The sequence below is a fragment of the Corvus brachyrhynchos genome, unplaced genomic scaffold (assembly GCF_000691975.1).
Source record: "Corvus brachyrhynchos isolate BGI_N302 unplaced genomic scaffold, ASM69197v1 scaffold525, whole genome shotgun sequence".
Taxonomy (NCBI): Eukaryota; Metazoa; Chordata; class Aves; order Passeriformes; family Corvidae; genus Corvus; species Corvus brachyrhynchos.
The window spans coordinates 145,706-157,866 of NW_008238341.1; the positions used below are offsets into that span (position 1 = coordinate 145,706).

The 12,161-nt window shown below is 46.3% G+C and overlaps 1 protein-coding gene across 1 annotated transcript in view; it reads right to left on the reverse strand.

The window, feature by feature from the left end:
- The window catches only part of CAPZB (capping actin protein of muscle Z-line beta subunit), a 42,954-nt gene extending 31,270 nt beyond the window's left edge, over window positions 1-11,684 (reverse strand). The window contains 3 exon segments of the mRNA XM_017735089.1: window position 1; window positions 3-73; window positions 11,259-11,684. The exon segment at window position 1 is cut by the window's left edge and continues 41 nt beyond it. Of these exon segments, the coding sequence (XP_017590578.1) occupies window position 1; window positions 3-73; window positions 11,259-11,315 (129 nt within the window). The 5' untranslated portion in view covers window positions 11,316-11,684.
- Window positions 11,685-12,161: the final 477 nt, after the last annotated feature.

Here is a 12,161-nt window from a genome sequence, read left to right on the forward strand (position 1 = left end):
CTACCACCTTGTCTCGTGCAATCTTCAAGGGCTGATCCACAGAGGAGAGGAGATCTTCACACAGGCTCGGGACCTGCGGGGTGGGAGGAGACAACAGGGAGGGGAGAGAGGGCAACACGTTCAGGTTAAAAGGCACTGGCACCCCTAAGAACAGATTTTGTTATTAACAGCCCACATCTGTCCCAAGGCCAAAACTCTTTGAGAAATCACTTCAGTTACAACACACCCCTATGCTCCCACCTCCAATAATTCCAGATTTAATCACCAAACCACTGGGGTGGTCCAGCACACTTCCATACACACACACTCCATGTTCGCTCCGTGCCAAGGCTGCCCAGGGAAGCGATGTCCAGGGCTGATGGATCAAGGTAAATATTTACAGTGGAGTGGGAACGAGGAATCTGCCATCCACACGCTGGAGTGAGCTTTCCCAAGCTCCCACTCTGGGTCAAGTTCAGAGCAGTTTCCAGGCAGGTGGCCAAGCATGGCCACACTGGCTAATGAGAATAAACGCGTCCTTGTGCGTTCACATGTCAAACCCAACACACCTCCTGCGTCCTCCGTAGCTTTCCTCGGATCCAGGACCCCAACTGCCTCCCTGCCCTGCACATGGAGAAAGACAAACTCTGCTTCCAATGTGGCAGAGGGGCTGTGATGTCCTGCAGAGAGATGAGACTCCATCTCCCCTGCACACACCTCAGGTAAGGTGCAGCCCTGTGCCCCAGTCCATCCTGGGGACCATCAACAATGATTCCTGCAGTTGTTGTCATTAAACAATCAGGGCATCATGTGTTCCCTGCTGGAACGACATTCCAGAATTCACTGCAAGAGAAATGGACTAAAGCAAAATGTGCTTTCCCAACAACACAACAGGATCACAGGACAACTGGCAAGTTCTTGAATAGATTGGTAACAACGTGCTAATAAAACAAGAAAGAAAGAAGCGATGTGGAATCTCTTCTACATTTCACTCTGCATCATAGAGACAAAAACCTGACTGAGAACATGAGGACAAAAGGCAATCAAGGGCAAAATTAATCACGAAGTGATGAATTCACAACTCCTCAGAAATGAAAAGGGAAGGGAGGAATAAAGAAAACATGGAAATGTGCTTTCTTTTCTTCAAGCCACTGATTCAGTGAATGGATTAGCATCATTTCAAAGGAAAGAAGCCTAGAGGAGAAAAAACAAATTTGGAATGCAACAGCCCCGAAACTATTTTAATGCACCAGATGGGACAGAAGAAATCAAAACTGCCTGGAACAAAAACATTCCTAATCCCAAGTCCAAGGCAGTAACATACAGAGGATGACAGTCAGAGTGAGCAGGGACACACATAAACCAGTGTGACTACGAAAGAGCAAAAAAAAAAAATCCTAAATGGAAATGACAAAACAAGTGAGCAGGGACAGACATAAACCAGTGTGACTATGAAAGAGCAAAAAAAAAAATCCTAAATGGAAATGACAAAACAAACTGTGGCTGCCTCATCCCTGCAAGTGTCCCAGGCCAGGCTGGACAGGGCTTGGAGCAGCCTGGGATAGTGGAAGGGGTCCCTGCCCATGGGGGTGGGGAACTGGATGGGCCTTAAGGTCCCTCCCAACCCAAACCATTCCATGGCTCTAAGATGAGACCAGTAAGTGATGCAACACCTGACCCACACAATCAACCCTTAAACACACAAAAAATCAGAGGCAAACCAAGACATGGTTGGTAAAGTGCTGAAAAAGCCCAAATATTCGTTTGAGTGTTTTTATTTTGGTCTCTACAGACTGTAATGTGGCCGTGAGCGAGAACTGCAGAGCCCAGATCAAGAGCAGGGCAGTTCAGGATTTAACCCAGCTTGGGGCTCTCATGGGCACTCATCCTTTGCTACCTGCAGACATGGCTGAAGAGGCCTCAAAGCCACAACACATTCCCTGGGTAAACAGAAGGGGATAAGCAGCTGCAGCTCTTAGGGAAATCCTTCCTTTTCCTGAGACCAGACAACCCAAATGCTTCCTGGAGCTGATCCAAAGCAGCAGTGTCGTGGCACAAGTCAGGTGAAGTGATGTACCTGTGTCTGTGAGCACATCTGGTTCCCCTCTGTCCCTTCCTTCTCGTCCCCATTAACCATTAACTTTGGGCTGACTCTTTAGGCTGACAGCAACTCCGTGTGACTGCTTCACCTTCACATACAGCCCAGAGCAGCCCAGCAGCGGGAGCTCCATCCTGAGGGTGAGCAGTGGAACACATCCCTCCCCTCCCCTCAGCTGCTCCTTGCCCAGGAGCCCATCAGCACAGTGAGAAATGTCCAGGAACAGGCTCCTCGCTCCGACCTGCCTTCAGGATGAGTAACAGTGATGCACACAATCGGGGGGGAAGTGGCTTTTTCCCAGCCTCTGTTTCCACTCTGTTTCTTTGGGAACAGCCCTACACTACACATGTGGTAAGGGAGCACGAGAGGCCTCGCTGTGCAATCCTTCAACCCCAAATATCCACACAAAGCGTTTTCACAAGAAACCCCAAACCTGAAGGAGAGTTCATTCCCCTGCAGAAAAGCTGAATTTATAACCCTTATAAAAAACCTCACACAAGTAACTTTGAGGTTTAACTTTCTTTCAAGAACAGCACATGCCTGGTGTGGGGTTTCTGTAGGGCTCAGAGCACAATCCCATATTGACTAGCAGGAACTTGTAACCCATTGGTTTTTTTAAGATAAGTTCAGTTCAGTAGATTGTATCTGTGGATGACTTGGTAACAAACATTCATGAGCAGGGTCACTTTCCCAATTTCTAAGGGCTGTGGTTATTCCTACAGCCATAACAGTGACTGCATTATATCACACATGTACCAGAATATAATACTGCACTGTACTGTAACCCCCCACTGTAAAACAAGCTGTATATCCCCTGTCTCCTTGGTACAGACACTCCACAGGACTTCAGGCAATCTATTCTTTTCCCCTTCTCTTCTGTCAGAATAAAACAGAAAAAAAGCCACTCATCTAGTCTGGAAATACTAGAAAATTTCTACAGTATTTATAAAAAGAACAGATATTCCAGCTGATGGAACTACTCGTGTAATTCTAGTTATTGGAAAAGCACCCAAGTGTGGCACAGTTACTCCGAGAACATAATTTTTATACCATTTATTACATCAACTGTACTTCCCAAGAATGAACTCACAATTTATGCACACTGCCCTTCCTCTTCTACTCTTGAAAACTGCTTACAAGGCAAAGGCAGTAACTTGAACAAGGGAATTTGCAGCTTTAAACACTTCAGCTTTACGTTCATGAGATGATGATCCCTTCTGAATTTAGGTCCTTTGGATTCTTCTCCATGTCAAGTATTAAATCTTACTAAAACATTTAAATTACTGCTGTGCACGTTCAGACTCTTGCAGGATTCAGTTTATTTTCTGATCCCAGCAGAGACAACTCTTGTCTGGAAGGCAACTGATCCTCTGAGTTTTCAGCCTCAGATTTGCATTGTTAAGTTTTCTTATTAAGCTTGTTGTGTGTTAACTGAAGAGCCAAAATTCACTCAGGTGCCTGAGCACTTATCCACAGCAGCTATTCCATGGGGAATTTTGACTTAAATTTAGAACCACAAGAATTAACCCACTCCTCAGGCCAAACTGCAACGCCAAGGCAGTGATTTTGTTCCATTCCTCACCACACTATAAATAAATGTCACTGTGATGCAAACAGTGGGGGATGAGGTTCTTGGATAAGCAAAGACTGGGCTCCCATCTCTGTTCTGACACAAGTTTTTCCCACTCTAGGCACTGGAAGGTCACATGCAGAACACAATCTGCACCTTGTATCTTCAGCTAAAGGCCAGCATTAATGTCACCTGGCCCTAATGCACCCTTGTTCCCTCCCATCAGCTCTCAGTCATCTCTTCTGGTGGCTCTGGGTACTCAGGAAGTGAGACCACCCTCAATGCAAATTGATAAGAGAAAAAACGATATCTGGGGCTCAGCCTGGAAGAACAGCAGCATCATTCAGAAGGAGCAGGGCATGGTGTTTGGGGGATATTTTCTTCCAAGGAGATATACAATGGATGTGTAGTGCAGAGGAAAGAAAACCTGAATGAGAAAGCGAGGGAAACGTGTCGAACAAGGATCCTGTTGTCCCGTGTAACTAAATTCTCCTGCAGAGCTGCCCAGGTATGTGGACAGTGTTTTAATTAAGGCAACTGCTCTGCTATCAAGACAAATAATCACTTGTGCCAAAGTGGAAACCATACCCTTTTTGGAGTAGCTAAGCTCAGCCACTCCTTCTGGACTCACTTCTTGGTTCAAGGAGCTTATTAGCAATTACACAATTGCTACCAGATTATTTTTTAGAATACGATGAAACAAGTATCTAAAAAGAAATCCATAGAGGAAAGAGGAATTATATCTCAGTTCCCCATGTATGACACACACTTCCCATCCTTGCTTTGATCACACTAAATTGTATCAAATTCTGCACTTCACACACTCAGGACAGCCAATATCTTGGCTCAGTAGCCACTTAAGTTGAGTACACCCAGGTGGCTGTTTTCTTCTACAGCCTTGACTGAAATGTACCACATCTACCACTGAAACAGCAACACTCCTGGTGTAACAGTCCTTGGAAATAGTCTTTTTCCATGTTTATTCAGAGGTCAGTGTTACTGACCTCCACAGGAACCTTACACACTGGAAAACTATGCTAAATGCAGCAAAGTTAAAGACGGTATGTTTTTTCCTTAAAGAAGCAGAAGGAACAAGGGGGAATGGCTTCAAAGTGAAAGAGATTAAGTTTACTTTGGAAATTAGAAAGAAATTATTTTCTGTGAGGGTGGGGAGGCCCTGGAACAGCATTCCCAGAGAAGCTGTGGCTGCCCCTTGGATCCCTGGAAGTGTCCAAGGCCAGGTTGGACAGGGCTTGGAGCAGCCTGGGACAGTGGAAGGTGTCCCTGCCCATGGACTGGGGGCTCTTTAAGGACCCTTCCAACCCCAACATTTCTACAATTCTGGGAAGATGAACTTCAATTAGCCAAGGAGCCATTCAGATCCATCTGTGTTTTGAATCTGCATCTGCAAGGTGCAGGTATCTGAAGATGCATGTGATGAGAGCAGTTTTTAATTAAAAGCCCATCCCACCAGGAAGGTGAGTATTTTAACCACATGTGAACTTTTAACATTAAAGGAGGACAGAAGCACTGCTCCCATGGCTTGGGGAAACCCCTCAAACACAAAGAAGAGCCCCTGGAAGCTCCCTGACCCTCTCACAAAACAACCCTTCTGGCACAGCTCCAGCTCATTTCATCTAATAAAACATCAGAATAATGTTTCTGAGTCACTGCACGGCCTCAGAACTTCCTGTTCCTGCAGAAGGCAGCCACGGCCTAGCGGATGTTGTGGAAACTCAAGAAGGAAGCCTGGCTCTGCTCATCTCGGGCCTAAAACCACCAATAAAGTCACTCCCACAAATCCACACAGTGCTAAACCTTAATTCGATCCACCACATGTCCAAAGGCCACACAATCATCAAGCTTTGTTTATTAAATGACACTTAAATGGACTTTTGTGTTCAGATATAATTGATAGTGGAAACAGCTCAGCATTATTCATGTATTTGCACTGAATTCCAACGCTGCAAGAATTGGCAAAACCAAAATTAAACCAAATGAGCTTTTCTGCAAAAAGACAGATGTTAACAAGGTTGCAAATCCAGGTTTGTCTAGCTAACTGTGTCATAGCAGGAACGCCACATTAATTACAGAAAGTTTTAATTCTGCTCCAGGAATTACATTTAAAAAGGTGACAACCATTCATAAAACAGGATCCTTGGCTTTCTTCCTGTGCCTTGCTGGATAAAATAGGGCTTTTGCTGGATTCCCATTCTGAGAAACAAAAGGCAGCCATCTGGCAGGCACAGCCAGAGTGCCCTGGACTGTGACTGGTGACCTGCAGGTGAGGGCTCCTGTATCTCATTACCAGTCCCCAGTCCCAGGAGCCATCACAGAGTATCAATACCTTGGGAAGTCCTGACTGTTTGGGTCAGACTCCAGCTGGGGTTGGAGATATCCAGCAACAATTCAGGGATATGCAGGACATACTCTCTCCAATGGTATTTCTCTATCTCAGCCTTCCCCTCCATCCTTTAAAGAGATGAGGTAGGTTTCCAACTAGGATTCATCCTCGCACACACTCCCTTCAAATGACATTGAAACAGATATTTTAAGGGTCTCTAACACCAGCAGTGCAGTGGCAAGAGCTTGGAAGACAAAAAGGCTTAAAAATAGGAAGAATAAGTGATATGAGGCCACAGCTGAAATTCCCTTTTCCAATCTCATGCCAGGAAGTGGGGTTGCTAGCTCTAAGCCAAGCATCACATTAACAATTTACATATATTAATTGCTATCTCCAATTACCATCAAGATATCCAGAGGTAATCCTTGCTAGCTGGAAAAGCTCCTGCTTACAGCCACTCACCAAATGGAAAAACTGGCTCTCAAGCACCATAAATTTATTCAGAGAGCCAGAGCCCCTTTCTTTAGCCAATAATCCTTGTGTTAGAAACCTGCCTGGCTGCTGCTGGCTGGGAGCTCATCCCACAGGTCAGCAAGTCCAGGCAGAAGAGCCGGTCAGAAACTCAACTTTGAGCCCACAGGGTTGTCAAAGCACTTCTGCTTCCACCACCTTCTTTTTCAGCTTTCACTGGATCTGATTTTTTGTTTAAAACATCTTCCACCCTCACCAGACGCTCAGCTGGCCATCTGCATCCAATTATTTTATCTCTCCCCGTGATGCCGCACAGCGCTCAGGCTCTTGGACTCCAAATACAAAAAGCTCCAGTCACATTCTCATGTTCTTTATGGTCTGTGCAGCCCAAGCAGCGCAGTTTGCCTGGGGGTAAATTCTGTAGCTTCATACATCTTCAGTACTGAAGGCATGCAAGCAGATTTGGGACTTGCCTGGAGCTTGCATGAAGCAACGGCCTGAACCGCGTTCAAATATTTCCAAATCCTATGTTTATACATCTTAAGATTCATCACTCTGGGATTTTCTAAAAAATAGCACATTCTACTAAAAATACTTCAGTATTCCCCTGCGATGAGAAAGCAGAGCTGATCACCTCCCAGATCTTTAATTGCAAACAGAGCCTTAAAAAATAACCAGCAAAGTTATGACTGCTGTGTCTATAAAGAACTCTCACTTTAATTCTTCCATGGCAGCATTACTTGGTTCTGCTCCTCAAGAAAGCTTTCACTTTTGGGAATGAGTGCTGTTTCAATACCAGTCTTACTGGGAGAAGAGAGGGAGAAAGCTGTGGCTGTGAGCAGCCCCCCCTCTCCTGGAGAGCCTGTCCGTTCTGTGAGGACCATTTTCTGTCCCTACGTCATGCCAGGCATCTGATTTTCCTGAGTCAGCTAGATTTTTCATCTAATTTATATTATACACACACAGGCAAACATCCAAATTAAACACTCAGCAGGTCAAAGCCATCAAGGCAACCCTGCCACAGATCCATTACTTGCTGCACACGGCCCCCAGGGACAATAAATTCAACTTCCACCTTTGCCACCTCAGCCCTCCGTCAGTGAAGAAAATACCCCAAAAGGACTCTGGAGGCTGTGAGCCCGGGCATCACTCACCCACCTCGTCCTGTGCTGCTGTCTCCACGGCAGCACTGCCCAGGAGCTGATCCTTCTTTGGGATTTCTCTTGGAAAGAGCACAGCTAGAAGTACAGAAGGCTGACTTTCTGTACAGCTGGCCTTAAGAGAAAGGAAGCAGGAGGACAATTGCCATGGATTGTTCCAACCTTTCAGGATAAGCTGCTCAGCCACTCGGAAGCGAGCTCTACCAGCTTCCCTCCCTCACGCCTCCTGCCACTCAGTGTGACTTCCACAAGCCAAACAAAACCTCACTCTCAGCTGATCCCAGGACACATTTCCAACCAGAGGACACCCTCACAGTCCCCTTTCTAGCAGATGATGAGAACAGATGTGATTCACAACAGGCTTCGTGCAGTGAATCGGCAGCAGCAACTCCTGGACAACATGAGGCAGTAAGGAGGTGACACAGCATTTCTGTGACATCTGAACTAATGCTCCAAGTGCTGTCACTACACAGAGTAATTTAGGCTGGAAAAGACTTTCATATCATCAAGTTGAACCTTTGACTTGGAGCATCCTCACAACAAACCCCTTTAAGAGCAGTGCAATCACCTTTCTTTCTTCTCTTTTGGGAACTTCCTCACAGCTTGGACTTGGCCCACAGGTAGATGCTCCAAGGCTCACAGTTTCCAGAGGAGCTCCGTGGAAAATTATTCCAATTTAAATTAGTTGTCCTTAAAAAGGTATGTGCCTACAGCAACTCATTCTGTAGAGATTTAGAAGTCCTCTTGTACATTCTGACAGCCTCTGAGCAGTGTATTTACAAATAATGACTGATTGAATCCCAAGCAGAGCATTCCACACCAAGGCCCATTTCCAGCACCATGCACAGCTTCTTTCAGGCAGGACTTCTGGAGGGCTGTGATTGACAAGGTCTCTAATGAACTCTAATTGAAGCCTCAGCAGTCTGAAAAACCCAACAACAGATGTGGTGAAAGGGCAAACCACAAACTGTTTTGCTAATGAATGAAAAGTGTCTGGGCTGATGAGGGCCAGTGACCCAAAAATTCTCTTCTTCCACCCACCCTTTTACTTCATGTTCAAGTTTGGGCTATTTCCCTTGTGAGCACAACACTTGGGGGCAGTCATGGACAGTCCTGGATAGTCCTGGACATACTCCATGTATTCAGGTTGGGACCAAGATGCTCTTTTGTGACAAACAAGCAGCAGAACATGGACAGAGTAAGAGGGACCTCAGGGAGGGAACTTAGTGTGGTTATCCTTCCCAGGAATACCAGCCTAGGAGTGGTTTTAAACTGCCAGAGGGCAGAGATAGATGGGACACTGGGAAGGAATTGCTCCCTGTGAGGGTGGGGAGGCCCTGGCACAGGGTGCCCAGAGAAGCTGTGGCTGCCCCTGGATCCCTGGAAGTGTCCAAGGCCAGGCTGGATGGGGCTTGGAGCATCCTGGGACAGTGGAAGGTGTCCCTGCCCATGGCAGGGGGGGGACTGGGTGAGCTTTGAGGTCCCTCCCAACCCAAACCATTCTGGGATTCTGGAAAGGAGATGCCAGTTTCTTACTGGCTAGTTTTGGAAAACTTTTTACATACGATGACATTTCTAAGCCATCTTCTCTCCTTTCAATGGATCTTAAGCGAGCAGCCACCATCAGTCTGGAGATCAGGTCCTATAAAAAGGCCATGGCAAACTGAGCTGCAAACAGACTTCAGGTAATACCCTAAACTTCACATTAAATATTGACATGAGCCTCTGCTTCACACCTACTCCACCGTGGCAGTGGACTAAAGAAATCAGGAAGTCAGGGTGCCACATTTTACAATTCTCTCTCAAGTTTAATGAACCTGCTCATGCTCATTGTGCATTTGGAGTCTGCCCTTTTCCTCAAGGAGGTTACAGTCTGCTAATGGGACAAGCAGCAGAATCAAAACGTCAGATGTAAAGGTCTGGATGAAATTTGCCCAAAAAAGGTCAGAAAACTGTTTGCTCGAGTCTGGCTCGTGATATTTCTGGAGCTGTTACAGGCGGCAGAGCACACCCTGCTCTTGTCTAACCAGTGGAGACTTCAGGAGGTCAGGCTGAGAGTGGCTGCAGAACAGGTCTGCAGGTGTCTCAACAAGAAAGGAATCATACTGGATTTAACAAATCATTTCATCTCTGCCCCAGAGGAGGGACTGCAGTGCCTCGTGTGGGGGTCACAGACCCTCCTCCTAACAAGCACCAAACCAGTCTGGTTCGTGTTACACGATGAAAAGAAGCCCAGTGAGCGTGTTGCTGATGGAAAGCATGTAGAGCACTAATGAGCACCATCCAAAAGTAATTCCAGCATTTAGAGGTACCCAGCCATTTTCTGAGTCATTAAAAAACCTCAGACCAATTACACAGTCAAGCTTGCCATGGCTCCCCAAACAATTCCTTGTTTTGAGTGGTCCTGGGAGCTGCTCAAACCCCAATATCTGCTCAAGTCCTCCCAACTTCGTCACAAAACCAACCATGTCACACCAGATCAGACCAGTGATTTAGTTACTTGTGTCCTACCTCCAGCAACAGCCACAAAAACGATGCTTTAGGTTGCCAAGAGTTTTGGGGGCACAGATGTAGCCAATTACTAAATGGTTTCAAGAGAGAGAAATAATCCCTTCCTGAAGGGAATAATTTCTTTCCTGACCCCCAGAGCTCTCTTACCTGTACCTGGGCTTATATGAGTAAAAGAAATGTTTAGAGTTTGATAAATTTAAGTCAGCCACAACTTTTTGACCACAGCTTACCAAAACCAGCCTCAGAAGCACTTAGGAACAGACCTTTCCAACCAGATCTTTACCTGGTGAGCAGCTGCTCTTCTGCACAAATGTAGAAGCTTAGGTCAGAAATAAGCCATGTATTTAGACTGGACAATAGAATCCAGTTTTCCCACTAGCAGACTCTGTATAGATTAAATCAGTACTTCAGTAACACCTTCAGTTACTCCAGAGGCAACTGTGCCACACACTGTTTTAAGGGACAGCTGGCACTAATCAGGTTATTACAGCCCAAACGTGCATCACAGGATGTGCAACTTGTAATGAGCCTAGAAATCCTTCCTAAGTTCGTTTCCTTCCCTAGCACTGTGTAAAGGACAAAAAAAGTTCCAGGGACAAGCAGAAAAAAGATATCAGACACAAGATGGTCAGCCAGGTTTGCTTTTTGACACTGGACTGCAGAATATCTGATAGAGCATAAATTATAAATAGATTTGGGTGTTCTCCAGATGCCCAGACACTCTCAGCAGCGTCTTTGCAGCGTGTGAGGCAGCACAGCCACTGCACCTCCCAGAGCTGCACACAGCAGGTTGTTTATCAGGAGATAATACCCAGGTACAAGGGCCTGCACCCATCTGTACACACTGTCCCACATCCAAACAGCAGCCTCCGAGCCAGCGGTGAGTTCATCACGAGAGCTGCTAATGACCCTTCATCCCTAAGTGTCCCTGCACACACAGCCTGTTGGCTGGCCCCAAACAACCACGTGGATTCCTGACATTGCTCGGGCAGTGGCTGGTTGTTTAACCTTGCCAAAAGACAAGGGGACAAACAAATCACCACACCTTCGAGATGCCTCAGAAGAAGTTCTTACATACCAGGCCTTCGTCACAGCCACTTCTTGGGGACAGCATCCAGTACTCACCAAGTCAATGAGGTCACTGAGATTCTTCTCTATCTGCTGCGGAGGCAGACGCCTCATCAAATCCAAGGCACAATCCAGCTGCTGGTCACTCTGCAGGAACAAGAAGAGCCCTCGGTCACAAGGTGGACACACAACACAACACACAGCTCCCAGTTCTCAGCATGCTTTGCATTAATACAAGTAAAATTCACTACACTTGATTGTGGATTATTGACTTGGCAATTTAACACCATGCAGTTGATGGAAAGGAGTCCAGTCCTTACTTCACCCAAACTGCTTCCAGTGTTTGCCTAAGTGTTTTTTCCACACTATCTCAACAATAACCTGGGTTAGGGAACTGAAAGTTGCTTCGCCCAAAGCAGGTTTAACACTTCCTCATTTGCACTGATCAGCTTGAGACAACCAGCAGCCAAGACAAACTCTGTTCCACTACAGAGCTCCCTCTCCCCTGCAGCTTTATCAGAAAACCAGAATGAAACATGCACGCAAAGCATGACCCATGATTTCCTTCTTCCCACAAAACACACCCCAAGGGCTGCCTGTATCTAAGAAATCAGGGACGTCAGTTATTTAGAGCAAACACGGCAACCTTCTCCAAAGGGCTCACTGTAGCTGCTCTCACACCAATTATACCACAAAAAAAACACCCTTAAACTCCACTTCAGAGTCAGCAAATGTGCCCCAGACCCTTGAGGAACTGAGCCACAGTCCTGACGTAACCTTTAGCTGTCCTTTTCATCTCCAGACACAAACAGACACTTTCCTGCTGCCCTAACAGCACCCAAAATCTGCACAAGTTCCTTTGATCACAGGTCAGGTGAAGCAAAACCAGTTTGTTTTCACTGCTCCTCCCCTCCCCCTTTTCTCTTTGCCATTTCCAGCCACCCAAATCCCACGAGCTGA